This window comes from Garra rufa, chromosome 10 (assembly GCF_049309525.1).
Source record: "Garra rufa chromosome 10, GarRuf1.0, whole genome shotgun sequence".
Lineage (NCBI taxonomy): Eukaryota > Metazoa > Chordata > Actinopteri > Cypriniformes > Cyprinidae > Garra > Garra rufa.
The window spans coordinates 39,014,189-39,038,871 of NC_133370.1; the positions used below are offsets into that span (position 1 = coordinate 39,014,189).

At 40.9% G+C, this 24,683-nt stretch overlaps 1 protein-coding gene across 1 annotated transcript in view; it reads right to left on the minus strand.

The window, feature by feature from the left end:
- The window catches only part of egfra (epidermal growth factor receptor a (erythroblastic leukemia viral (v-erb-b) oncogene homolog, avian)), a 99,004-nt gene that overhangs the window by 25,098 nt on the left and 49,223 nt on the right, over positions 1-24,683 (minus strand). The window contains exons 2-13 of the mRNA XM_073849794.1: positions 17,961-18,112; positions 17,608-17,794; positions 9,342-9,476; positions 9,183-9,251; positions 7,125-7,243; positions 6,639-6,780; positions 5,917-6,033; positions 4,396-4,522; positions 4,149-4,222; positions 3,935-4,025; positions 3,607-3,806; positions 1,656-1,788 (exon numbers count right to left, since the gene is read on the minus strand). Of these exons, the coding sequence (XP_073705895.1) occupies positions 1,656-1,788; positions 3,607-3,806; positions 3,935-4,025; positions 4,149-4,222; positions 4,396-4,522; positions 5,917-6,033; positions 6,639-6,780; positions 7,125-7,243; positions 9,183-9,251; positions 9,342-9,476; positions 17,608-17,794; positions 17,961-18,112 (1,546 nt within the window). The remainder of the gene's footprint in view (positions 1-1,655; positions 1,789-3,606; positions 3,807-3,934; positions 4,026-4,148; positions 4,223-4,395; positions 4,523-5,916; positions 6,034-6,638; positions 6,781-7,124; positions 7,244-9,182; positions 9,252-9,341; positions 9,477-17,607; positions 17,795-17,960; positions 18,113-24,683) is intronic.

Below are 24,683 nucleotides of genomic sequence, written 5' to 3' on the forward strand. Positions count from 1 at the left end.
AGTGCTGGCCCCCTTTCTGATTTTTTTTTTTTTTGCATGTTTGTCACACTTGAATGTTTCAGATCATCAAAAAATGTAATATTAATCAAAGATAACACAAGTAAACGCAACACAAAGCAGTTTTTAAATGAAGCTTTTTTTTATGAAGGTAAAAAAAAAAATCCAAAAAGTGTGAAAAAGTGTTTGCCCCCAGTTAAAACATAACTGTGGTTTATCACACCTGAGTTCAGTTTCTCTAGCCACACCCAGGCCTGATTACTGCCTCACCTGTTCGCAATCAAGAAATCACTTAAATAGGACCTGCCTGACAAAGTGAAATAGACCAAGAGATCCTCAAAAGCTACACATCATGTTGAGATCCAAAGAAATTCAAGAACAAATGAGAAAGAAAGTACAACAGTTTTTTTGTGCAAAAAAAGTATTCTCTTAGCTTTATAAAATTATGGTTGAACCACTGATGTCACATTTGGAGATGGACTATTTTACTGATTTCCTTACTACCTTTGCAGGCCTTGAAACTGCTAGTTGCGTTGCTGTCTACGAAGGGTCAGAGAGCACTTAGATTTCATCAAAACTATCTTAATTTGTGTTCCAAAGATGAATGAAGGTCTTACGGCTTTGGTACGATACAAGGGTGAGTAATTAATGACAATTTTTATTTTTGGGTGAACTTACCGTTTAATGCTAAAATAAAGCTTAAAGAACAAATTCATTAAATAGTTGTGCCACTTTTGGCTCTATTTCTATGTTACTTTCATTAAAAGTAGGCTACAATGTGTTCTTCAGAAGAACAAAAGTCATAGATATTGGAATGCCATGAGACATTTTTAATTAATTTCTTTTTTTTAATGTAGGCTTTTTTTCCCCCCATATTAACACACAGTCTTAATTTAAGAAAAGGTTTTAAAGGAGAAGTTCACTTTCAGAACAAAAATTGACGGATAATTTACTCATCCCTTTGTCATCCAAGACGTTAATGTCTTTCTTTCTCCAGTCATAAAGAAAATATGTTTTTTGCGGCAAACATTTCAGGATTTTTCTCCATTTAATGGACTTCTATGGTGCCCTCAAGTTTGAACTTCCAAAATACAGTTTAAATGCAGCTTCAAATAGCTCTAAACAATCCTAATTGTTTAATGTAAAATGTAAAATTTATATACTTATTAACCTCAAATGCTTCTCTTGTCTAGCTCTGTGTGAACTGTGTGTTCCAGTTCATGACAGTTATGGTATGTCGAAAAACTCACATTTAATTTTCTCCTCTTAGACAAGAAGAGCACTTGAGGTTAAAAAGTATATAAACTAATTATTTTTTTTTAAATAACCGACAGTTTCGCTAGATAAGACCCTTCGTCATCAGCTGGAATCGTTTAGAGTCCTTTTTAACTGAATTTTGGAAGTTTAAACTCGTGGGCACCATAGAAGTCCACTATATGGAGAAAAATCCTAAAAAGTTTGCCTCAAAAAACAATTTCTTTACGAATGAAGAAAAAAAAGACATGAAACCCTTGGATGACAAGGGGGTGAGTAAATTATCTGTAGATTTTTGTTTTGGAAGTGAACTTCTCCTTTAAATGAAGGACATGCAGAGCTATTATTTTGAGTTTAACAGATACATAGATAAACTGAGAAGGCATAATAAAGCTCTCACTCACCCAGCCAGCAGGTTGCAGGAAGCCACACAGTGTTTTTTACGAGCATAATGCTTACAGGTGAAGCACATAGTGGGACCAGGACCCCAGCATCCATCATTTGTGCACATCTCATCACATGTGCTGTTCTGATTCGCTGTAACACAGACATTCAGAAAAGATATCAACACAAAAGACAGATCAACCTTATAAATCAACCTTCTTTAATACTTTTGATTTGAAAACACTATTCACTATTAACTAGCTGCTTATCAACATATACATTACTAGCTTATTGGCTGTTTACTACTTATTAAGCACATATTAATGCTTTATTCTGCATGACCATATTCTATATCTCTTAACCCAATACACAAATATAACTACTACAAAAAATATCTTACTATCAATAAGCAATAAATTATGAGTTTATTCAGGGAAAACTCTTAGTTAATAGTGAATAATGTTTGATTTTAGGACATTTTTGTAGCTTTTGTACACGACAAGTGCACACTCAATACAATTAAGTGCTCTTATTATCCACAAAAGATTACATGGAATAAAGCACATACGTTATATAAACTTTATGAAGCATTTACAGAGACATATGGCATATGGGAGAATAAAAGTTTTTGGGTGAACTACAGTTGAGGTTAAAAGTTTACACCCCCCTTTCAGAATCTGCAAAAAGTTAATTATTTTACCAAAATAAGAGGGATCATAGAAAATGCATGTTATTGTTTATTTATCACTGACATGAATAAGATTTTCACAAGAATTATAGTCCACAATAATAGTTGAATTTATACAAATTACCCCGTTCATAGTTTACATACACTAGATTCTTAGTGTCATGCATCTGGTCTGTCTTCTCATCATGAACTCTTGCACACACATTCTGGACTGCAATCCCCACAAGCCACTGCTCTAATCACTGCATTCACCTGCTCTCACTTTACTGATTACTGGTCACAGCTGCACCTCATCACACTGTCTGCATTTATTTAGAATAGTCAACAGGCATGAATAATCACCAGAAAACAGGAACAACGTAGGTAATCCGGGAAACAGTTCAATAGACAGGCAATGGTCGCAATGGCAGGAAGCGTCAACGGGGTACACAGTCCAGAGTCATACACAGATAATCCAACACAGAGAGAAACGCTTAGAATTACGACCATATGGAACGATAAGACTTCGCAAGGTGGCTGTGTGTGTGAGTGGCTTAAATGCAGACAGTGTGATGAGGTGCAGCTGTGACCAGTAATCAGTAAAGTGAGAGCAGGTGAATGCAGTGATTAGAGCAGTGGCTTGTGGGGATTGCAGTCCAGAATGTGTGTGCAAGAGTTCATGATGAGAAGACAGACCAGATACATGACACTTAGTACTGTGTTGTTACCTGAATGATCCACAGCTGGTTTTACAGCATTTTTATGTATTTGAACCCTTTCCAATAATGACTGTATGATCTTCTCACACTGAGGACAATTGAGGTACCCATATGTAACAATTACAAAAGGTTCAAATGCTCACTGATGCTCTAAAAGGAAAAACCATGCATTGAGAGCCGGGGGTGAAAACTTTTGAATATAATGGGGATGTATATATTTTCCCTTTTTTTGCCCTTAATATCATATTTTTTCAAAAATTTCAAATCTTCAAATTCAAAAAGTTTAAAATTCAAGGTTCTTAATGCATGGTTTGTCTCCATGGAGCATCAGTGAGCGTTAGAACCTTCTGTAATAGTTGCATATGGGTGTAACTATATGTAACTCGTGGACTATATGTAAACATATTTTATGTGAAACATCTTATTCAGGTCAGTACCAAATAAACAATAACATGCATTTTGTATGATCCCGATTATTTTGGTAAAATAATTAACATTTGGCAGATTCTGAAAGGGGGGTATAAACTTTTGATCTCAACTGTAAATTGAAATTATTTGACAGGTCTTATTGCGATAATGCATTACCACAGGTGGCAGCATCAGCATTTCCTGACATTCTGACACTCTGCTGTGTAGATTTGAAGAGGCGTTTCCAGTGGTCATGGCTGGTGTAGCAGAGATGCTTATTCTGAGAGACGACGACGTCACCGTCACTGATCTCCCTCAGAGAACGCAGTCCAAAATGTGTGATTTCAGTCTGGGTGACAGCAAAGCTGAATGCACCTCTGTGGGTGGAAGAGACGGGGTGTCTTTATGTATTAAACAGACTCAAACAGTAATTTATTGTAATGTTTTAACATTCTGAGATTGCTGACATATTTGAGACTGCAGTATTTTTTTTTTATTAACTTACTGCTTTTTTGTACGTCCACGGATGACCTCAAGGTTTTCAAAGGCTATGAGGGACGGCATGTCTTTCGGCCATTGCTGAATCACTAGGTAGCCTTTAGGACAGTTAGGACAGGAGGAATATCTTCAGGAATGTTTACGAACACTGAGGGGCTAAAGGTCCCCTACATGAAACACCATTTTAACCAATGTCCAATATTAAACCACTGCATTCTTACCAGTGATTTCTTTTACAGTTTTGAAAACATTGAGCTTGGCCGGGTCCAGTCCTGGAGTTTTAGTATGCTGGTCACTGTAAATAATAAAAATAAAAATAATATCAAAGAGTTTGTAAAAGATTTAGCTCAATCACACAAATCTAAATAATTAAAACATGGAAAATATTTAAAGTATAATTGTCTTTAAGCAACATGGAATGGTATTAAGCAATGTGTGTTATCAGAGAGTGTGAAACATCTTTCTCACCCATTAAATGTGGTGGTGAGAATTGCAACACCGCCGCTGATTTTTGTGCAGTTCTCAAAGGAATCAATGTTGCTGGCATTGATTGACAGGACATTGGCCAGAGGCCCCATTCCCAGCCCATTGCAAACTAGAGGGATGGTAGCAAACACATTAAATATTAACGGTAACTTGTTTGTTAGGTAAAGAATTAAAAAAAAATTCTTATGCTACCAGTAAAAAGTCACACTTGACTGAATTTTGAAGCTTTGAAGGACCTTAAAAACCTTTGGGGCAAACCTTAAATGACATTAGTTATAAACAAATTCAAATTAATCCTACGTACATATGTTTCTGCAAAACTAAATTTGTGTCTGTCAACTATGAAAACAAAGGCGAACATAACAAATATATTTTAATATATATTAAATATAATTTTTTATGTATTTTAAAGACGTCTCTTCTGCTCACCAAGCCTGCATTAATTTGATCCAAAGTACAGCAAAAACAGTAAAATTGTAAAATATTTTTACTACTTAAAATAACTGTTATCTATTTCAATATATTTTAAAATGTAATTTATTCCTGTGATCAAATCAAAATTTTTAGCATCATTACTCCAGTCTTCAGTGTTACATGATCCTTCAGAAATCATTCTAATATGCTGATTTGCTGTTCAATATTTATTATTATTATTATTATTATTATTATTATTATTATTATCAGCATTTAAAACAGTTGAGTATGTTTTATCTGAAATAATCGCTGATTGCTGATACATGATATTATCATTACTGTGCTAATTTATTTAATTATTTACATGCCTGAAACCAGCACCAGCCTAAAGCTAGTGAAGCTTTCTACACTGCATGATGAATAAATCTTTTACCACACACCACACACGTCTACGGTGTGGCTCTGACGCTTGTGTTTACATCAGCCACAGCTCAGCATTTGTTTCAACGTCAATGGCGCGGCTCCAGAACGGCGACCGGAGCAGTTCGCAGACACTTTAGTCAATGCTTGCGTTTATACCAGCCACCCTGCGGCTAGCTAAAGTATCCCAGAAGCGGCTGTCCATGCTACATTGCTAAATTTAAACTAATCCCCCACCTTGTCCCTCTCCACCTGCCAATGATTCGAATTTCTTTAGGCGTATTTAAATAATATTCTAATGAGTTTTGTGACATCATAACATCCGAAAAAACAATACTGTGTAGTCCAAACGAGCCATCTGTTGTAGTTCTTGAAAAGGAACTAAATATCTCCCTTTAGAGTGGACTTTGAGATTTGTAGCTTTGTAGATGTTTTTTTTATGCCCAAACGCACCACACACTGACTAAAATTCAAAAAGTGAAAAAGCATAATAGGACCCCTTTAAATTTGTGTGTGTGTATATATATATATATATATATATATAATTCTATAAAAATACATTTTAATGCAACTACAACAAGACTGTTTGCCTAAACAGATAAACAAACACTGTTTTTTTAAGGAATAGATTGGTAACAACATACACCTGACAAGCAGTCTCAACTGTACCTTTTGGACACAGGCCATCACACTTCTTACATTTCCGAACTCCACCCTCATCTACCTCATAGGTGCCAGGACTACATGTTCTTACACATGCCCCATGGTCTGTCACGACATAGTTGTCTGAGGAAAAAAACATCAAACCAGCAGTCACTCCAGAGTCATTAACCACAACCAACCAAAGCAACAACACAACACAACAACACAACAGAAAATAATGTTTGCACCAAATCATTCTGTCATGGCTATGCTGATTTCTGAGCAGTTATTCAAAAACCAAAGTTGAGCAACAGTTGAAGACTCACGATCCACACCAAAGTATTTCTCTTTGCCAGGAATGTGTCATTTATATTTTAACTCTGGTTCCCTAAAACATTAATCTCCAGAATGCAAGAATTCAAGATTTAAAGCAACAGTGCACCCTCAAAACCTCAAACCTGTATTTCTTTCTTCTGTAGAACACGAAAGATTTTCTGAAGAATGTTGATAACCAATAGAAAAAAATACTGAAGAAGTCAATGGCTACCAGCAAATGTTTAGTAACCAATATTCTTCAGAACATCTTCTTTTATGTTCAAAAGAAGAAGGAAGAAAGCTTTGGAACAACAATAAGGGTGAGTAAATGATGACAAATTCGATATTGTTGTGAACTATCCCTGTAATAGCTTGAATTCGCATAAAACATATAATTAGAATCTAGTCATGTGTTCAAGTAGGAAGAGCCTCACGTGGGCATATCTTGATGCACGTTGCCCCAAAACTGTATTTCCCGTCAGGGTTGGGAGCGAGCTGGTGGGTGTTGGGGTCGTAGAGCATGAGCCGTGGACATGCGTCCTTACATGTCCCCTCATCCTTGAAGTCCTTACAGGCCTACAGAACACACAAACAACATTTCCCATGAGCGCACTAGTCCAAAAGTATTTTCATTGCCCTTGAGGTTACTTTTACTGCAGCTACACTTCATTGCTAATGAATGTTTGACTGTAATACTGCAGACGTGCCTTGTACTGTGTTATTTAATCAAAATAAGTAAGTATAAGTGTTACAGCTTTTAACACATTCAAGCAAAGAGGCAAGAGTCATATTGTTCTCATTAGTCACCTTGAACTAATTCAGCTCATAATTATATCTAAACAGTGTGTATTGAAAGATGAAAAGGCTAACAAGTGAATTGTTAAGAAACAAATCTTTATTTGTATATGTGCGGTTCTCACCAGGCAGTCGGTTGGTTTGGGTCCAGTGCAGCCAGCAGCACAATGTTCATTACAGCAGTCAATGGGTTTGGGTCCCTTACACCTCCCCGAGCACTGCTCCGCACAGATCACCTTAGTCACTAAATACAGAGAGAGAAGAAACTTCACAGATCCTGACAGTACTATCCGTGTTTGCTACAGTTGAGCACAGCAACAACAATTCAATATTCTGCTGAAGTGGTTTCAAAACATTCCTCTGGGGGTCAAGTAGTGCTTTTTCATCAGTTGTGAAATATAAGCCAAGGATCAACTTAAATAAACTACAATAAGATACATAAAGAGGCACATTAAAAACTACTCATAAAGCTGAAATAAAATGTTACTCAAGTGCATTTTGCAGTGGGACTATGCATTACTAACTCAGGGTTAAATATGAACAATAAGAACAAAGAGCTAGAAACTAGGCTTATGTTAACCTAGGGTTACATATCAAACTGTATTAAAAATTTAAAGTGTGCCACTTTAAAGTGTTGTTTTGTTTGATTGTTTTGTTTTTTGTGTGTATGTTTCTACAGTTGAGGTCAGAAGTTTACATACACCTTGCAGAATCTGCAAAATGTTAACTATTTTACCAAAAAAAGACTGACCTCGAATAACATATTTCCCATAAAAGATGTTTACATATAGTCCACAAGATAAAATCATAGTTTAATTTATAAAAATGACCCTGTGCAAAAGTTTACATACACTTGATTCTTACAATCAAGTGATAGTGATAGTTGTTCACGAGTCCCTTGTTTGTCCCGAACAGTTAAAACCACTGGCTGTTCTTCAGAACAAATTCTTTGGATTTTTCAGCATTTTTGTGGATTTAAAAACTTTCCAACAATGACTATATGATTTTGAGATCCATCTTTTCACACTGATGACAACTGAGGGACTCATGTCCCTGCTGAAAAAACCAGCATATGCTGGTTAGGTATGTTTTGGTGCTGGGATGCTGGTTTTAGCTGGTTTATGCTGGTCCTTTGCTGGTTTATGCTGGTCCCTTGCTGGTTTATGCTGGTCCTTTGCTGGTTTATGCTGGTCCTTTGCTGGTCAAGGACCAGCATAAACCAGCAAAGGACCAGCATTAACCAGCAACATGACCAGCATAAACCAGCAAAAACCAGCAAGGGACCAGCATAAACCAGCAAAGGACCAGCATATACCAGCTAAAACCAGCATCCCAGCACCAAAACATACCTAACCAGCATATGCAGGGGTGTAACTATTACAGAAGGTTCAAATGCTCACTGATGCTCTAGAAGGAAAAACAATGCATTAAGACTTTTTGAATTTAAAGATCAGGGTAAATTTAACTTAGTCAGAAAAACTAAGTTTTAAGAAAAATGTACACATCTTCATTCTGTTCAAAAGTTTACACCCCTGGCTCTTAATGCATCTTTTTCCTTCTGGGAAGTCAGTGAGTGTTTGAACCTCCTGTAATAGTTCATATGAGTCCCTCAGTTGTCCTCAGTGTGAAATTATGGATCTCAAAATCATACAGTCATTGTTGGAAATGGGTTAAATACACAAAACTGCTGAAAAACCAAAGAATTTGTGGGACCTGAAAGAACAGCAGACAGTTTAGCCATTCAGGACAAACAAGGATAAACTATCACCCCCCCCCCCCCCCCCAAAAAAAAGCTGTGAATTCAGGTAACAACACAGTATTAAGATTCAAGTGTATGATCCCTCTTATTTTGGTAAAAATAAGTCTGCAAGGTGTATGTCAACTTTTGACCTCAACTGTACATAGTATAATACCATTCAAAATTGCAGGTGTTTAATATTAATAAAAAATATCAAAAATGATCAAAAGCTTTAAACTGATCAAAATATTTTATAAGGATTTCAGCAAACCTTTGAACAGTAGTGCACTGTATACAGTATGTTTTTTCCAGTCACTAACTTTTGAAAGATTTTCAATGTTTTGCTTTCGTTATATTTTATGAAACACTTTTCAATAGAATGTTGTCACTAATTCAGTAAGATATAAAATTGGATTCGGCCACTTTTAAGTTTAAGACAACTTACTTTTTTGGCAGTTTTGGGGGCCAGGGCCCCAACAGGAACCATTGTAACAGCTCGTGTCACACTTCTTACCTGTGGGAGATAAAGTAGAATACTATTACTCAAAATGCTAAAGTAAATAGTACCATTTAATATATATTTACAAACTCCTGAGGGACCTACAGTGTTTTGTGAATCTTATTTCTGGCTCTTTGAAATTAAGCTCGCTCTTCATTTTCAAAATGTCAGTCCACTGGATAGTCTCCACGTTACATAAATGACTGTTACTGGCCAACTTGACTCCGCCCCTCAGTATTTCTAGGAAGGGAAAACAACAGTGTTTGAACAATGCTTTCACATATGACAGACTTCACATTTAAAATACAAGTCTATTCATATTTTCCAAATAAAACTTTGCGAGCTAGGCATGGTAATTATTAAATCGTATTATTTTCTCTACAAGACAAATATGTGAAAGACATATAGATATAGGTGAGTTCCCTTCCAGGAACTCGAGCCGCGTCAGAAACGCTATGGGGAACGCCATTGGCGGGCAGCACTCTGAGTCATGTCTAACAACCAATAGACGACGGGAGTGACGTCACAGGCGCGGTGACGTCAGTGACCAGGAAGTATAAAGCATGTGCGTTTGAAACCAGCGGCAACTTTTATCATTCAGCGAGAGCGCTCTGTGTTTGTGTCTGTCTCATATTGCTGTTTTTTGGTGCCAGTTTGTACCAATTTTATTTGAGCAATATGAAAGCAACTAGGGGAAAGAAAGTTGTGGCGGTTCAGCGACCACATAGACGGTGTGTTCCTCCCTGCCAATGTTTTATTGTTGGTGGGGACACACACAGTCTATGTGTTGTCTGCTTGGGAGCGGAGCACGCACAGTCAGCCCTCGAAAAGGCTGACTGTCCGCAGTGTGAGCGTCTTCCACTGCGGGTGCTTCGTTCCCGGAAAGCCCTCTTCGAGGAGGGGGCTTTCACCAGCGCACCCTGCGGGTCTGGCCCCGCTTCCGCCGAGGCGGAGCGGCAGCTGCACTCGTGGGGTTCGCAGCTCGATCTGCTGGAGGGTATGGAGACGGGTGAACCCCTATCTCCGCCCTCTCTCAGCGGAACGAGCGATCTCCTCTTGGATGTGGAAGCCCGCACTGCGGTTTCTTCCCCCGAAGAGAAGATTTCAGGGCTTCTTCTATCTTCCTCGGAGGAGGTTGATGTGGAGAGCCTTGAAGAACCCCAACCGCCCCCCCCCCCCCGTCCGCCTCACTATGAGGAGCTTTTGGAGGTGCTGATTGGGTCGGGTATCTAAGCTGAACATCGCTTGGCCCGCAGAAACACACCCACATGAGCCGCAGCGAAGCCGTCTAGATGAACGCTTCCTGCGGACAAAGTCAGCACCCCCTAAAAGGAGCCTTCCCTTCTTCCCCGATCTGCACAAAGAACTTTCCAGATCGTGGGAGAAGCCATACTCCTTCCGCCTCTTTAACCCCGCTGAGAACTATGGGAATGTGGGGGGCGCGGAGGAGTGTGGATATAAGGCGATGCCACGGGTGGAACAGATGCTGTCCCCCGGTTCGGCATCGTCCTTGAAGGCTCCGTCCTTGCCCACCAAGCCACTTAAAGTGACATCTAGCTTGATGGGCAAGGCGTACACGGCAGCAGGTCAGGCTGGGGCTTGCCTTCACACCATGGCAGTCCTACAAGCCTACCAAGCCGACCTGCTAAAAGAGTTAAGTGACGACGAGGAAGTAAATGTCTCTGACATGCGCCGCACGGCAGATCTCACTCTCCGCGCCACCAGGGAGACCGCCCGCGCTGTTGGGCGGTCCATGGCAGCCCTGATGGTCGCGGCGGGCGACGCTCTAAGTCGGGGGCCTCTAAGAAGAGGCCTGACCTGAGGGTCGTCCTCCAATTTGTCAGCTAACCCTGCCAGTGTTACAGGGCGCGGCAATCTCCCGCGAACAGTATTCTCTAGCCCTTCCGCCCGGAAACGTAGCGGACCTGGAGAGTTCGCAACCCCTACGGGGGTCCTCAGAGAAACTAGTTCAGGTGCATCCTGCCAGTACGCTGTTACAGGTCACCGAATTAGTTCCTCGAGAGGCTGGTTCCCTTAGTAGAATTTCTGGCAGCGTGAAAACTACTGCCAAATATTTCTACGTGGGTCCTGCGCACTGTCGAGAAGGTTATTGCATTCAATTCGGCGCCAAGCCGCCACCTTTCAGCGGGGTATTTCCAACTCTGGTGAACCCCGAGCAGGGTCTGGTAATGGAACAGGAAGTCGAAACTCTCCTGAGGAAGGAGGCCATCGAGGTGGTCCCTCCACAGTACAGAGAGTCCGGGTTCTACAGCCGGTACTTCATTGTTCCCAATAAGGATGGAGGGCTTCGGCCCATTTTAGATCTCAGGCAGTTGAACCGCTAAGTCAGAAAACTGAAGTTCAAAATGCTGACTGTCAAACAGGTCGTGTCTCAGATCAAGTCCGAGGACTGGTTTGTCACGATAGATCTAAAAGACGCATACTTTCACGTCTCTATCCTTCCACAACACAGGAAGTTTCTCAGGTTCGCTTTCAGGGGCAAAGTTTACCAATACAGAGTGCTTCCTTTCGGCCTAGCTCTCTCACCCCGAACTTTTACGAAGTGTGTGGATGCTGCTCTGGCTCCTCTGCGACTCCAGGGCATCCGCATACTAAACTATATAGACCACTGGCTGATCCTGGCCAGTTCGGAACAGTTAGCGGTTCAACATCAAGGTGTTGTTCTCGCTCACATGAAAGAGTTGGGGTTGAGACTCAATGCCAAGAAAAGTGTGCTCTCTCCATTACAGAAGACCACTTATCTAGGTGTAGTTTGGGATTCGACCACGATGCAGGCACGAATGTCACCTGCTCGGATCGAGTCGATCCTTACTGCAGTAAATGCGGTCAAGCTAGGCCTGTCACTCACTGTCAAACAGTTCCAAGTATTGTTAGGTCTTATGGCAGCAGCATCCAACGTGATACCTTTTGGTCTGCTGTACATGGGACCACTGCAGTGGTGGCTCAAGACCAGGGGGTTCTCCCCGAGGGGAAACCCATTCCGCAAGATCAAGGTCACGCGGCGCTGCCTACGTGCCTTGGCCATGTGGAAAAAACCCTGGTTCCTCTCTCAGGGTCCGTTTCTGGGAGCTCCTTGTCGCCGCGTCACGCTAGCGACAGATGCCTCCCTTACCGGATGGGGAGTGGTCATGAGTGGCCGCTCAGCCCAAGGCCTGTGGAGCGATCACCATCTCTCCTGGCACATAAACTGCCTAGAGATGCTGGCCGTATTCCAGGCCCTGAAGAGTTTCCTTCCAGACCTGAGAAACCGTCACGTGCTGGTCCGTACAGACAGCACTGCGGTAGTTTATTATATAAACCATCAAGGAGGTATCCGCTCACGCCCCTTATACAAGCTGGCGTACCGGATCCTCCTGTGGTCTCAGAGCAGTCCATATTCCTGGACATCTGAATGTGGGAGCAGGCGTCCTGTCGAGGCAGGGGCCGAGGCCCGGGGAATGGATGCTTCACCCTCAAGTAGTGAAGCAGATCTGGATAGTGTTTGGCCAGGCTCAGGTGGACCTCTTTGCGACTCAAGAGACATCGCAATGTCCCCTCTGGTACTCTCTAGTTCCTCCAGCTCCTCTGGGACTGGATGCCATGGTACAGACGTGGCCGAGGCTTCGTCTGTACGCTTTTCCCCCGATCGCTCTGCTCCCGGGAGTTCTGGAAAGGGTACGCCGGCATCAAGTGCGGCTGTTGCTAGTAGCCCCGTACTGGCCGGCCCGAGTATGGTTCTCGGACCTAATCTCCCTCCTCGACGGATCTCCATGGGAGATCCCCGTCAGGAGGGACCTCCTCTCACAGGCTGGGGGCGCGATATGCCACCCCCACCCGGAGAGGTGGAAGTTATGGGTATGGCCCCTGAGGGGGCGCAACTCATAGAAGCTGGTCTCTCAACCGAGGTAGTTGAGACCCTTCTCCAATCCAGAGCTCCCTCTACGAGGAAACTGTATGGCCTTAAGTGGAACCTGTTTGTTTTGTGGTGTCAAGAACACAACTTAGACCCAGTTCACTGCCCGGTTGGTACAGTGCTGGAGTTCCTACAAACTCGTCTTTCCGCGGGGCTAGCTCACTCCACTCTGAAGGTGTACGTGGCGGCTATATCTGCCTTCCACGCCCTTCACGGTGGCCTTTCAGTGGGCAGAGACCCCCTGGTCATTCGTTTCCTCCGCGGTGCACTCAGGCTGAGGCCTCGAGTGAAACCGAGGGTCCCTACGTGGGACCTGGCAGTGGTGCTAGAAGCCCTTTGTAAGCCTCCATTTGAGCCCATAGAGGAGATCTCTGATCACTTGCTTACCATAAAGGCAGCGCTGCTGATAGCGCTTACCTCTCTGAAGAGAGTTGGGGACCTGCAGGCCCTTTCGATGGCCCCCTCTCATTTTGAGTTTGCTCCCGGTATGGCCAAAGCATTTCTCTACCCGAGAGATGGGTATGTTCCCAAGGCCCCGTCCCTAGCACCTCAGCGATTACGCTTCAGGCGTTTTATCCTCCTCCATTCATGGAGGCCTACCATAGGAAGTATAATTGTATGTGTCCAGTTAGAGCGCTGGACGCATACGTCCACAGAGCTGCCATGTGGCGTAAAACAGAGCAACTGTTTGTCTGTTTCGGCCCCCCAAAGAGGGGGTGCCCGGCTTCAAAGCCCACAATCAGCCCACAAAGCCCACAATCCGACCTCAGTAAGTATCGGTCTATGCTCTCATCTTTCGCTACCCAAGTACATACAGCCAAATCTTCATACTTCCACAACAGGATCAACAATTCCCCGGACGCACGCAACCTTTTCAAAACATTTAATACACTGCTTTGTCCCCCTCCACCACCTCCCACAACTTCTATAACAGCTGATGATTTCGCCACATTTTTTACAGACAAAACTACATCGATCAATAATAAGTTCTCAGCTCCACACATACAGGAACTAAAATTGACCACAATCACGGCTGGAACCCCCCACTTCTCCTTCTGTCCTTGCTCGGAGGCAGAAGTAACCAAACTTTTCCTCTCCAGCCATCCGACGACATGTCCTCTAGATCCTATCCCCTCACACCTTCTCCAAGCAATCTCCCCTACAATCCTACCGGCGCTCACACACATCATCAACACATCTCTTCTCACAGGCACTTTTCCTACTTCATTTAAGCAGGCCCGGGTAACCCCACTTCTCAAAAAACCTACACTTAACTCTTCACTCATAGACAACTACAGACCTGTCTCCCTCCTTCCATTCATAGCAAAAACACTGGAACGGGCTGTTTTCAACCAGCTATCCTTATTCCTCTCACAGAACAATCTACTGGACTCTAACCAATCAGGGTTCAGAAGCGGCCATTCAACTGAGACTGCGCTACTGTCTGTCACTGAAGCCTTGCGGACGGCAAAAGCTGAGTCCAAATCATCGGTACTCATCTTGCTGGACCTATCTGCAGCTTTTGACACTGTGAATCACCAGATCCTCCTGTCCACCCTCTCAATGCTGGGTATTACAGGGACTTCACTTCGCTGGTTCAAATCCTACCTCTCTGGTAGGTCTTTCAGAGTGGCCTGGGGAGGCGAGGTATCCAAAACTCATCAACTGGTCACTGGGGTTCCTCAGGGTTCAGTTCTTGGACCTCTCCTCTTCTCCATATACACTACATCTCTGGGCCCCATCATACAGGCACATGGCTTCTCCTACCATTGCTATGCTGATGACACACAGCTCTATCTTTCTTTCAAACCAGACGATCCATCGGTAGCTGCACGGATCTCAGGTTGCCTGGCGGATATCTCTGCATGGATGAAGGAACACCATTTACAGCTCAACCTAGCAAAGACGGAACTCCTTATCTTTCCTGCCACTCCATCTCTACAGCATGACTTCTCCATCCAGCTAGGTTCATCAACAATTACCCCATCAACTTCAGCCAGAAATCTGGGTGTTATCTTTGACAACCAACTGACTTTCAAAGATCACATTGCTAAGACCGCTCGATCTTGCAGGTTTGCATTGTACAACATCAGAAAGATCAGGCCCTTCCTAACAGAGCATGCTACACAACTCCTCGTCCAGGCCCTGGTCATTTCCAGGCTGGACTACTGCAATGCTCTTTTAGCTGGTCTTCCAGCATGTACAATCAAGCCTCTACAAATGATTCAGAATGCAGCAGCACGACTGGTCTTCAACGAGCCCAAAAAGGCCCATGTCACACCTCTCTTCATATCCCTTCACTGGCTACCGGTTACAGCACGCATCAAATTCAAGACACTGATGCTGGCCTATAGGACAGCCACCGGATCATCACCTGCCTACCTCCATTCACTACTACACATCTACACTCCTTCCAGAAGACTGAGATCCTCTAGTGAAAGACGCCTCATTGTACCACCACAGAGAGGTATTAAATCACTGTCCAGAACATTCTCGTTCAACGTTCCTGCCTGGTGGAATGATCTTCCCACACCTATCCGGAATGCAGACTCCTTAACAGCTTTCAAACGACTGCTGAAAACCCATCTTTTTCGACACTATCTGACTCAATAAAAAAAAAAAAAAAAAAAAAAAAAAAAATCCTCCCTTCTAGCCTGTTTTTCCTCTCTTTCTTGATCTTCTCCTTCTAGCCTGCACTCTTCTAACAACGCCTGATATATGGTATTTTTGAGCACTTCCTATGTTGATCTGCCTCCTTAGGATGAATCACTTGTTGTATTCCCAATTGTAAGTCGCTTTGGATAAAAGCGTCGGCTAAATGAATAAATGTAAATGTAAATGTAGATGGATCGTAGATGCCATTTCTACCGCTTACGAGTCCTCTGGTCTCCCATCTCCTCTGGGAGTCAAGGCTCACTCTACTCGAGGCTTGTCTGCCTCTAAAGCTCTCATGGCAGGTGTCCCAATACAGGACATCTGCAGTGCTGCGGGTTGGTCCTCGCCCCTGACGTTTGTCAGGTTCTATGAACTCGACCTCAGAGCCACTCCAGGCTCCTTCGTCCTCTCGACTTAGCAGGCTAAGTCTAGAGAGTCAGCCCCCTCCTTAGCCAGGAGGAGATTTCTCAAGGCGCAGAGAAGTCCTTTCGCCATCCTCTCCTCGAGTGCCTGAGGGCCGAGGAGTATTTCTCCCCTGCGATGGGTCAAACATGACAGGCAGTGGTAGAGAATTGCATCCTCGCTTGCCTGAGGGCCGAGGATCATATTGCCCTCTTGTCCGTGGTATACTAGACAATGGCTTATTCCCCTCATGTCCTGGCAGGGTTACCAGGCCGAGTTTATTCAGTCCCTCTTGGTCTGGCTTCTCCCAGACAAAGGACTAAGACTCCTCGTGCGCCAGAGGGCCGAGGAGTACCTCCTGCGTTGGCTGGCGACCAAGCAGAGGTCCACTACTATCCTCGTGTGCCTGAGGGCCGAGGTTCTTACTGCCCTCTTGTCCGTGGAATACTAGACAATGGCTTATTCCCCTCGTGTCCTGGCAGGGTTACCAGGCCGAGTTTATTCAGTCCCTCTTGTTCTGGCTTCTCCCAGACAAAGGACTAAGACTCCTCATGCGCCAGAGGGCCGAGGAGTACCTCCTGCGCTGGTTGGCTACCAGGCAGAGGCGTGTCACCTTTCCTCGTGTGCCTGAGGGCCGAGGAGTACCTCCTGCACTGGCTGGCTACCAGGCAGAGGTGTGACCCTTTGCCTCGTGTGCCTGATGGCCGAGGATCATAGTGCCCTCTTGTCCGTGGAATACTAGACAATGGCTTATTCCCCTCGTGTCCTGGCAGGGTTACCAGGCCGAGTCCTTCAGTCCCTCTTGTTCTGGCAATACCCCAGACAAAGGACTACCTTTCCCCTCATGGGCCTGAGGGCCAGGGACCACACATACCCTCTTGTCCGTGGAACACTAGACAATGGTTATTTCGGTCCCTCTTGTTCTGGCTACTCCCAGACAAAGGACTAAGACTCCTCATGCGCCTGAGGGCCGAGGAGTACCTCTGGCTCTGGCTGGCGATCAGACAGGGGTCTACTACCTTCCTCGTGTGCCCGAGGGCCGAGGATCACATGCCCTCTTGTCCGTGGAATACTAGACAATGGCTCTTCCCGTGCTCTGGCAAGGTCCACCAGACACAACTTTCTTCTACCCTTGTCCTAGCAGACACTAGGCAGGGCTTTGGAAATTATGGGGGCTTTGACATCTCGTTCCCCATAGCGTTTCTGACGCGGCTCGAGTTCCCGGAAGGGAACGTATCGGGTTACTTATGTAACCTTAGTTCCGTATGTATGTAACGTCTCGTTCCCTCAGGGAACTAAGGTTACATACGTAACCCGAGACGTTTTGAAGCATTTGATATAACTATTTAAAAGGACACACACAAAAAAACACACAAAGAACAGTTTTATATAACAACATACCAGTTAAGCTAGTCAGTGGTAACTGGTTCACGCCTTGTCCGATACTGTTGTTGGAGTTGAGGAGGACAGCCAAAGCATATTTGTCTTCATAAAGAGAGTGGCCACGAATAATGCGCAGATTCTCAAGGGGGATGCTGGGGGCCGAGTTGATCCCAATAAGAACATAGCCACCAACTTCTTGGATGCTCTAAACCCCCCAAAAATCAGGAACAACACAAAATACAAAGACAAATATAAACTAAAATTAGCAACATGCTAAAAACAACGTGTACAGATGACTTCTAATACAACCAAACACTAAGGTAACAGTAAAATAGAATCATTTATAGTGTTTGAAAATGGAAATATCATACCGTGAGAAAAGACAAGTCATGTTTTTCTGTCATATATGTGATTTCCAGGTTTTCCAGAACGACGGTGCAGTTGCTGTACATTTTTACAAGAATCTGATAATGATCATCCACTGTTCCCAGAAGAGCCAGTTTGTTGTTCGCTCCCTGACACACTTAAACACACAGAGAGAAAGAAAGCACAATTAAATCCATCTGAAAAAGTACAAGTAACAGCAAATCCCAAGAAGCAAAAATGTTATCTGGTGGTGATTAAGTTTTCATTATTTTTGTTTGAATTAAATTACCAATAAATTAAATTAAACGTAAAACCACCCAACCAAATACCTTTGAATATGGTTTTGAAAACACTGAAATCACTTTATTCATTTAATAATGAAGACATGAGACAGAAAACAATACTTTTATTCAGAAAGGATACACTGAATAAAGGTCACAGTAAAGACTTTCATATGTTTAAATGTTCTTTTGTACTTTCAATGCATCAAAAAATCCTTAATTTCTTAAAAAAGTTAGAAAATGTCTTCATATTATGCAAAAAACATCCTTATAAATACTATGTTGCACAAGCACTTCACTGCTTTGTTTTTTTATTGTAATATGAAATATTCATAAATCAAGAAGGATTTTCTAGACGAGTAAAATTATTATTATTATTTTTCTTTTCAGAACAAAACAAGTCAAAATTAAGTGAGTTTTTGCTTAGAACAAGCAAAATAATCTGCCAATGGGGTAAGAAAAAGAATAATCTTATTTTAAACAGAAAACAAGCAAGCAAAAACACACTTAATTTAGATTTTTTTTTTCTTCTGAAAACAAGACAATTATATTTTGATACTTTGGTTGGAAACAAGACAAAAAAATTAGGTAAGAAAATCATTTTTTGCAGTGAAGTGCTTGTGCAGCGTAGTTTTTATGAGGATTTTTTTTGTATAATATTAAGATATTTTCTATTTTAAGAATTTAAGGATTCTTTGATGCATTGAAAGTACAAAAGAACATTTATTTGCAATAAAAACCTTTATATTATAATAATAAAGTTAAGTAATAAGTAAGTCTTTACTGTCACTTTTATTTAGTGCATCCTTTCAGTGCATTCAAAAAATCTAAGTAAGAAAAGCGTTTTTTGCAGAGTTTCAACATTGATAGTAATAAGAAAAAATGTTTCTTGAACACAAAATCAGCATATTAAAAATTAATTATGACTTCTAAAGGGTCATGTGCTGAAAATCAGCTTTGTTATCACAGGAATAAATTCCATTTTAAATTATATTCAAATAGAAATCAGTTATTTGAAACCGTAATAATATTTCATAATAAGTTTTACTTTATTTGATCAAATAACTGCATGTAAGAGACTAATAAGAACATTTTTAAGAAAATAATAAAACAATATGTACATTAGTATTCAAATCAATGTATCAATGCTTTATACACAGTGTAGCAACAATTATAGTCTCAAGCCTTCTTAAATGTATTTCACAGTTGTGGAATTCTAGCCTATTTTGCAATGCAAGTTTGTTCCAATTACACAAATTAGAAGGAGAGCGTCTATAGACGGCAATTGTCAAGTCAAACCGCAGGTCTAGGCTCTGGCCAAGCAATTGCAAAATCTGTGTTAAATACATAAAGGACTAAAATGATTGTAATAAATCAAATGAGGCTGCTAGAGCCAATCTTATGCATGTAGGTGTCTTTTGCAGCTAATGAACCAGTCAGAATTCAGCGAAGGTAGGCGTTTGTTTTAAGTGCTCTGAGCGGCAACGGAAAGACTCTGTGGTGGGTCAACATAAATAGTGCTCGTGGCAGTGAGCTCCTCTGAATGCTCTGAGCACTCTTTCTCACACACTCTTTTGGGAAAAACTACTACTACATTTACTCAGTCTGTTCTATATTGCTCCAGAGATGTTATGATTCAGACTAAAAGGCAAAAATAGAATTAAAGCAACCAAAACTGTGAGATGCCAATGATGAATGACAGAATTAGTCATCAACAACTCCTCTTTGGCACCACAAGATATTCCCAATGAGACAAACATCTTCACAGTTTCCACTAATAGACGCATCAGACTGTAAAATTGTGAAGAATTACATTATTGCGTATGCAATAATTAAGTTACTGTGTAACAGAAGACAGACCCAGTCATAAGTGACTTCCTAAAACATCACTTGATTAGCTTCAATGGGTGAGCACGGATTTGAAGGAAATTAGCATGTTAGATGAGACATACAGTACAGACCAAAAGTTTGGACACACCTTTGAACCAAAGTTTTCTTTATTTTCATGACTATGAAAATTGTAGATTCACACTGAAGGTATCAAAACTATGAATTAACAAATGTGGAATTATATCATAACAAAAAAGTGTGAAACAACTGAAAATATGTCATATTCTAGGTTCTTCAAAGTAGCCACCTTTTGCTTTGATTACTGCTTTGCACACTTTTGGCATTCTCTTGATGAGCTTCAAGAGGTAGTCACCTGAAATGGTTTTTACTTCACAGGTGTGCCCTGTCAGGTTTAATAAGTGGAATTTCTTGCCTTATAAATGGGGTTGGGACCATCAGTTGTGTTGTGCAGAAGTTTATATACTATATATAGAATGAAATATTTTCTAGAATTAAATGTAATTCCACATGTGTTAATTCATAGTTTTGATGCCTTCAGTGTGAATCTACAATTTCCATAGTCATGAAAATAAAGAAAACTCTTTGAATGAGAAGGTGTGTCCAAACTTTGGGTCTGTACTGTATATGACAGACAGAGTAACCTCAATACAAATACTCTTGATCTACTACAGTTTTCTTTCTCCCCTTAAGGTTTGAAATGATATTGCAAACCTGTTGCTGCCATAATAAGGAGCCATTTCAAATGTTTACATGCTTTTCTGCACTTTCTTTTTTTTTTTTGTTATTAAAGGGGTCCTATTATGCTCTTTTACAAAGTCGTTATTTTGTTTTGGGGTGCACTACAACATGCTTTCATGCTTGGTGGTTCGAAAAACGCATTATTTTTCACATAATTATTACAATAGCTTTCTCCCCACCAAATGGCTCAATTAGTTCCGGCTTTAATGAAGGCCCGCCTTCTGAAAAATGAAATGTGTTGTGATTGGTTAGCAGTCCCACTGCGTTGCGATTGGTGAACAGCTTAGAGGGCATTTTAGCCCTGCCGCACCTCTTCCTAAAGCAACAGGTTCCGTGTACAACTGTTAGCGCAAGCTAGATTAAAGTGATTCATCCGTTTTAAATATGGATATTTTTCTTACAAAAACACATCGGTTTACTGACCCCCCGGAGCCATGTGAGGCACTTTTTGTTATGGATCGATGCACTTTATTGGACTTGTTTTGGACTGATGGAGAGAAACACCAGTCTATGCCGTTCTAAAGCTTGGGAGTGCCAGGATTTTTTTTAATAAAACTCCGATTGCATTCATCTGAAAGAAGGAAGTCATATACACCTAGGATGCATGAAGGATGAGTAAATAATACACTACAGTAGTGTTGGTCCTTTTCTTCTTGAAACTTTGGATTCGGACGTCAATTTAATGACCACACGACCTTGGTGTTTATCAAAAAACAATATGTATTTCAGCCAGGAATTTTACAGGGGTGGTGGGAGAAAAACACAGACATTCTGGATTCGGACGGCAATAAAATCACTGACTAACCCCTGTAAATGTTGAAAAAAGCTTACGTCCCCATGAGAAACAATTACTGTCTGAATAGGACTCAAACTACTTTAAATATGGGGTCACTTGCAACTAGTATAAATATGCTTAGTGGTAACCACAGAGCTTTTTATATGGTGAATTATTGGTTGGGAATAATTTAGCATACTGTTGGGCCTATGACGTTTATGCTGATTTATTACATTTCAATGTAGATTTTACTCTCTCCCTTCTTCATTTTTTCAAGTTTGACTTCAGCTTTCTTAGTATTCCTCTATCTATTCATTATAAACAATATAACTAGAAAAAAATAACAAAATATAAAGAATGTCTGTTTTCTGATTATTATTTTTTTTGTAAAAAGTGTATAGGGTCACTAGAGACCCGTGGTGTGTAATAGTATAAGTATATTTTTCGTGCTCAAAAATATGTAAATATCTGATGACTCAATATGTGCATTTCCCCTTCATTCCTCGAGGTGGCACTGTTAGTAATAGACAATAATGACGTGATGTTTCACTCAAAACTATCGCAGACATTAAACAAAAGAATATCATCTGCAAAAATGGAACTGGTTTGAATGGCTTTACTGCAGAGCAATTACTGTACACAGTAAAATATAAATGCCAAAAATATTGACTTTGAAGTCATTGAAAAGGATAGTTTTAAGATTATGGTTGAGATCACGAATATCAGCCAGATGCTGAATGTACTATGGAAGTGCGTTATGAGGATGATGGCGATCGATGCTCAAACTGATCCCTTCTAAGTTTCAAAAGGTAACGAAATATGCTTTATTTAATTCTTCTGTAATTGTTCTTAAAATATCAAGAGAGTTTTTTTGCTATTGCAGAAGTTAGAGATCCATCTGTGCTGGATATATACAGTAGGTCCGGGTCACTAAAGACCCGAATATGTAATAATGAGTGGTGAAACATTTATGCATTTAAGGGTTAAAGAGATTTTATTGCTGTGTTGATCACCACAGGTTAACTCTGGGTCCTGAACCAGTTGAGAACAAATTCACTAGTCAGTGGTAGAAAGCGTTGTTGTGTGGGTGGCAATTCAGACCTTTAATAGGCTTAGATAACAGAGGCCAAAGAACTCATTGAGTCTCAGGTCAAAGTTGTTTCTAGTTTTAGGATAAACTACACTCCACCTTTAAAATGCATTTTGACGGTTTAGTGGAGCCTGCTTGAGACAAGAAGACCAGGTCTTGAGGAACGGAGCTTTATAGTCACACGTACAGTAAGCGTCTCTCTCTATAAACACTGAATGGATCAACTGTACAACACAATTACAGAATTCACTCCTCCAAGACTTCTTAGAAAAACTCATAGTATTGTAACTTTGATGAGGTGTTGACATGGGGTAGGGGCAATACTCGCTGTTGTGAGGTTGTTGGGTCGCATTCTTTAACGTGCCTAGTCTTGAAGGAAAAGCTTAAGCTTGTAAACAACTGAGTGACAGAAGTCTCAAAAAGGTGCTTAAAAATGCATTAACGAAACAATGAAACATGAAAAAAATCTGTCATTTACTCAACCTTACATCATTCTTTCTTCTGCAGAACAGTCTGTAGAATGAAAATCAATGGGGTCCAAACTTGAATTGTATGTTTCAAAATAACTGAAATTAATACAGTTTTAGAAAAACATTAGTGTGAGTAAATGATAACCATAATTATTTCTGGGTGAACTATTACTCTGAGTAAAAACAACTACAAACTCATGTAGATAACATATTGGTTACATAAAAGTAGTTCCAAGTGTGACACATTTCAAAACTGAAACTATGGTTCATGCATTTACTCAATCACAGGACAAGCCCGTGGTCATATCCTGGCTTCTTTCATTTTAGGGCATTTGGTTTGCTGTGGATCATTCAAGTAACAACACAGTATTAAGAATCAAACATATGTAAACTTTTGAATGGGGCCACTTTTGTAAATTCAACTATTATTTTCTCTTGTGGAATATATGTAAACGTCTTTTATGTGAAACATCTTATTTAGGTCAGTACTAAATAAAAAATAACATGCATGTTGTATGATCCCTCTTATTTTAGTAAAATAAATAACATTTTGCAAAAAAGGTGTATGCAAACTTTTGACCTCAACTGTATTTAACATGTTTAGAGGGCAAACAATTAATTTGTATGTGGAACAAACTCAAAAGCGATCACCGTCTCCAGCCATAATGTTCAAATTATAAAGACATTCAAAAATGCCACTTGAAGCCTTACGTCAGGTTGTAATCAGAATCATAAATAGTTTTATTGCCAGGTATGTTTACACATACAAGGAATTTGTTTTGGTTACAGAAGCTTTCAGGACAAACAGAATGACACTGACAAGGCAAGACACAGATAGTAAAGAGAACAAAATTAGGATAAGTAAATAGGAAATAACAATATACAAAAATGGGAAAAATACACAACATACATTGTGATTGTGAAATACCATTGGCTCTTGTGTGTTAGTGACCAACTGTGCTATGCAAATGTTCATATTTATCTTCTTTTTTTTAAGATTTAATTTTGCCTTTTATTGATAGGACAGGAAATTAAGTGGGAGAGAGAGGGGATGGGATCAGGAAAGGTCCACAAGCCCGGACTCCAACACGGGACGCCCGAAGCACAACAGTGCTGCATGTCGACGTACTGCCCACGAGGCAATTGGCGCTGACCAGATTTATCTTTTAAATGGGATAGGACTGCATATAGTTCTTGCAATAAATACTTCTGACGATACTTTTATCTGCCTGTTATGTGTTTTATATTGTAAAGAAGTGCCTAGGTTTCGGGTAAAGCTAAGGTTAGGTGCTCAAAAATATCCTTGAAGGTATTAATACATGGACCCTGGACCACAAAACCAGTTGTAAGTCGCACAGGTATATTTGTAGCAATAGCCAACAATATATTGTATTGTATGGGTCAAAATTATCGATTTTGCTTTTGTGCCAAAAACCATTGATGTCATTAGAATTTCATTAGGATATTAAGTAAAGATCATGTTCCATGAAGATATTTTGTACATGTTGACATTTCCTACCATA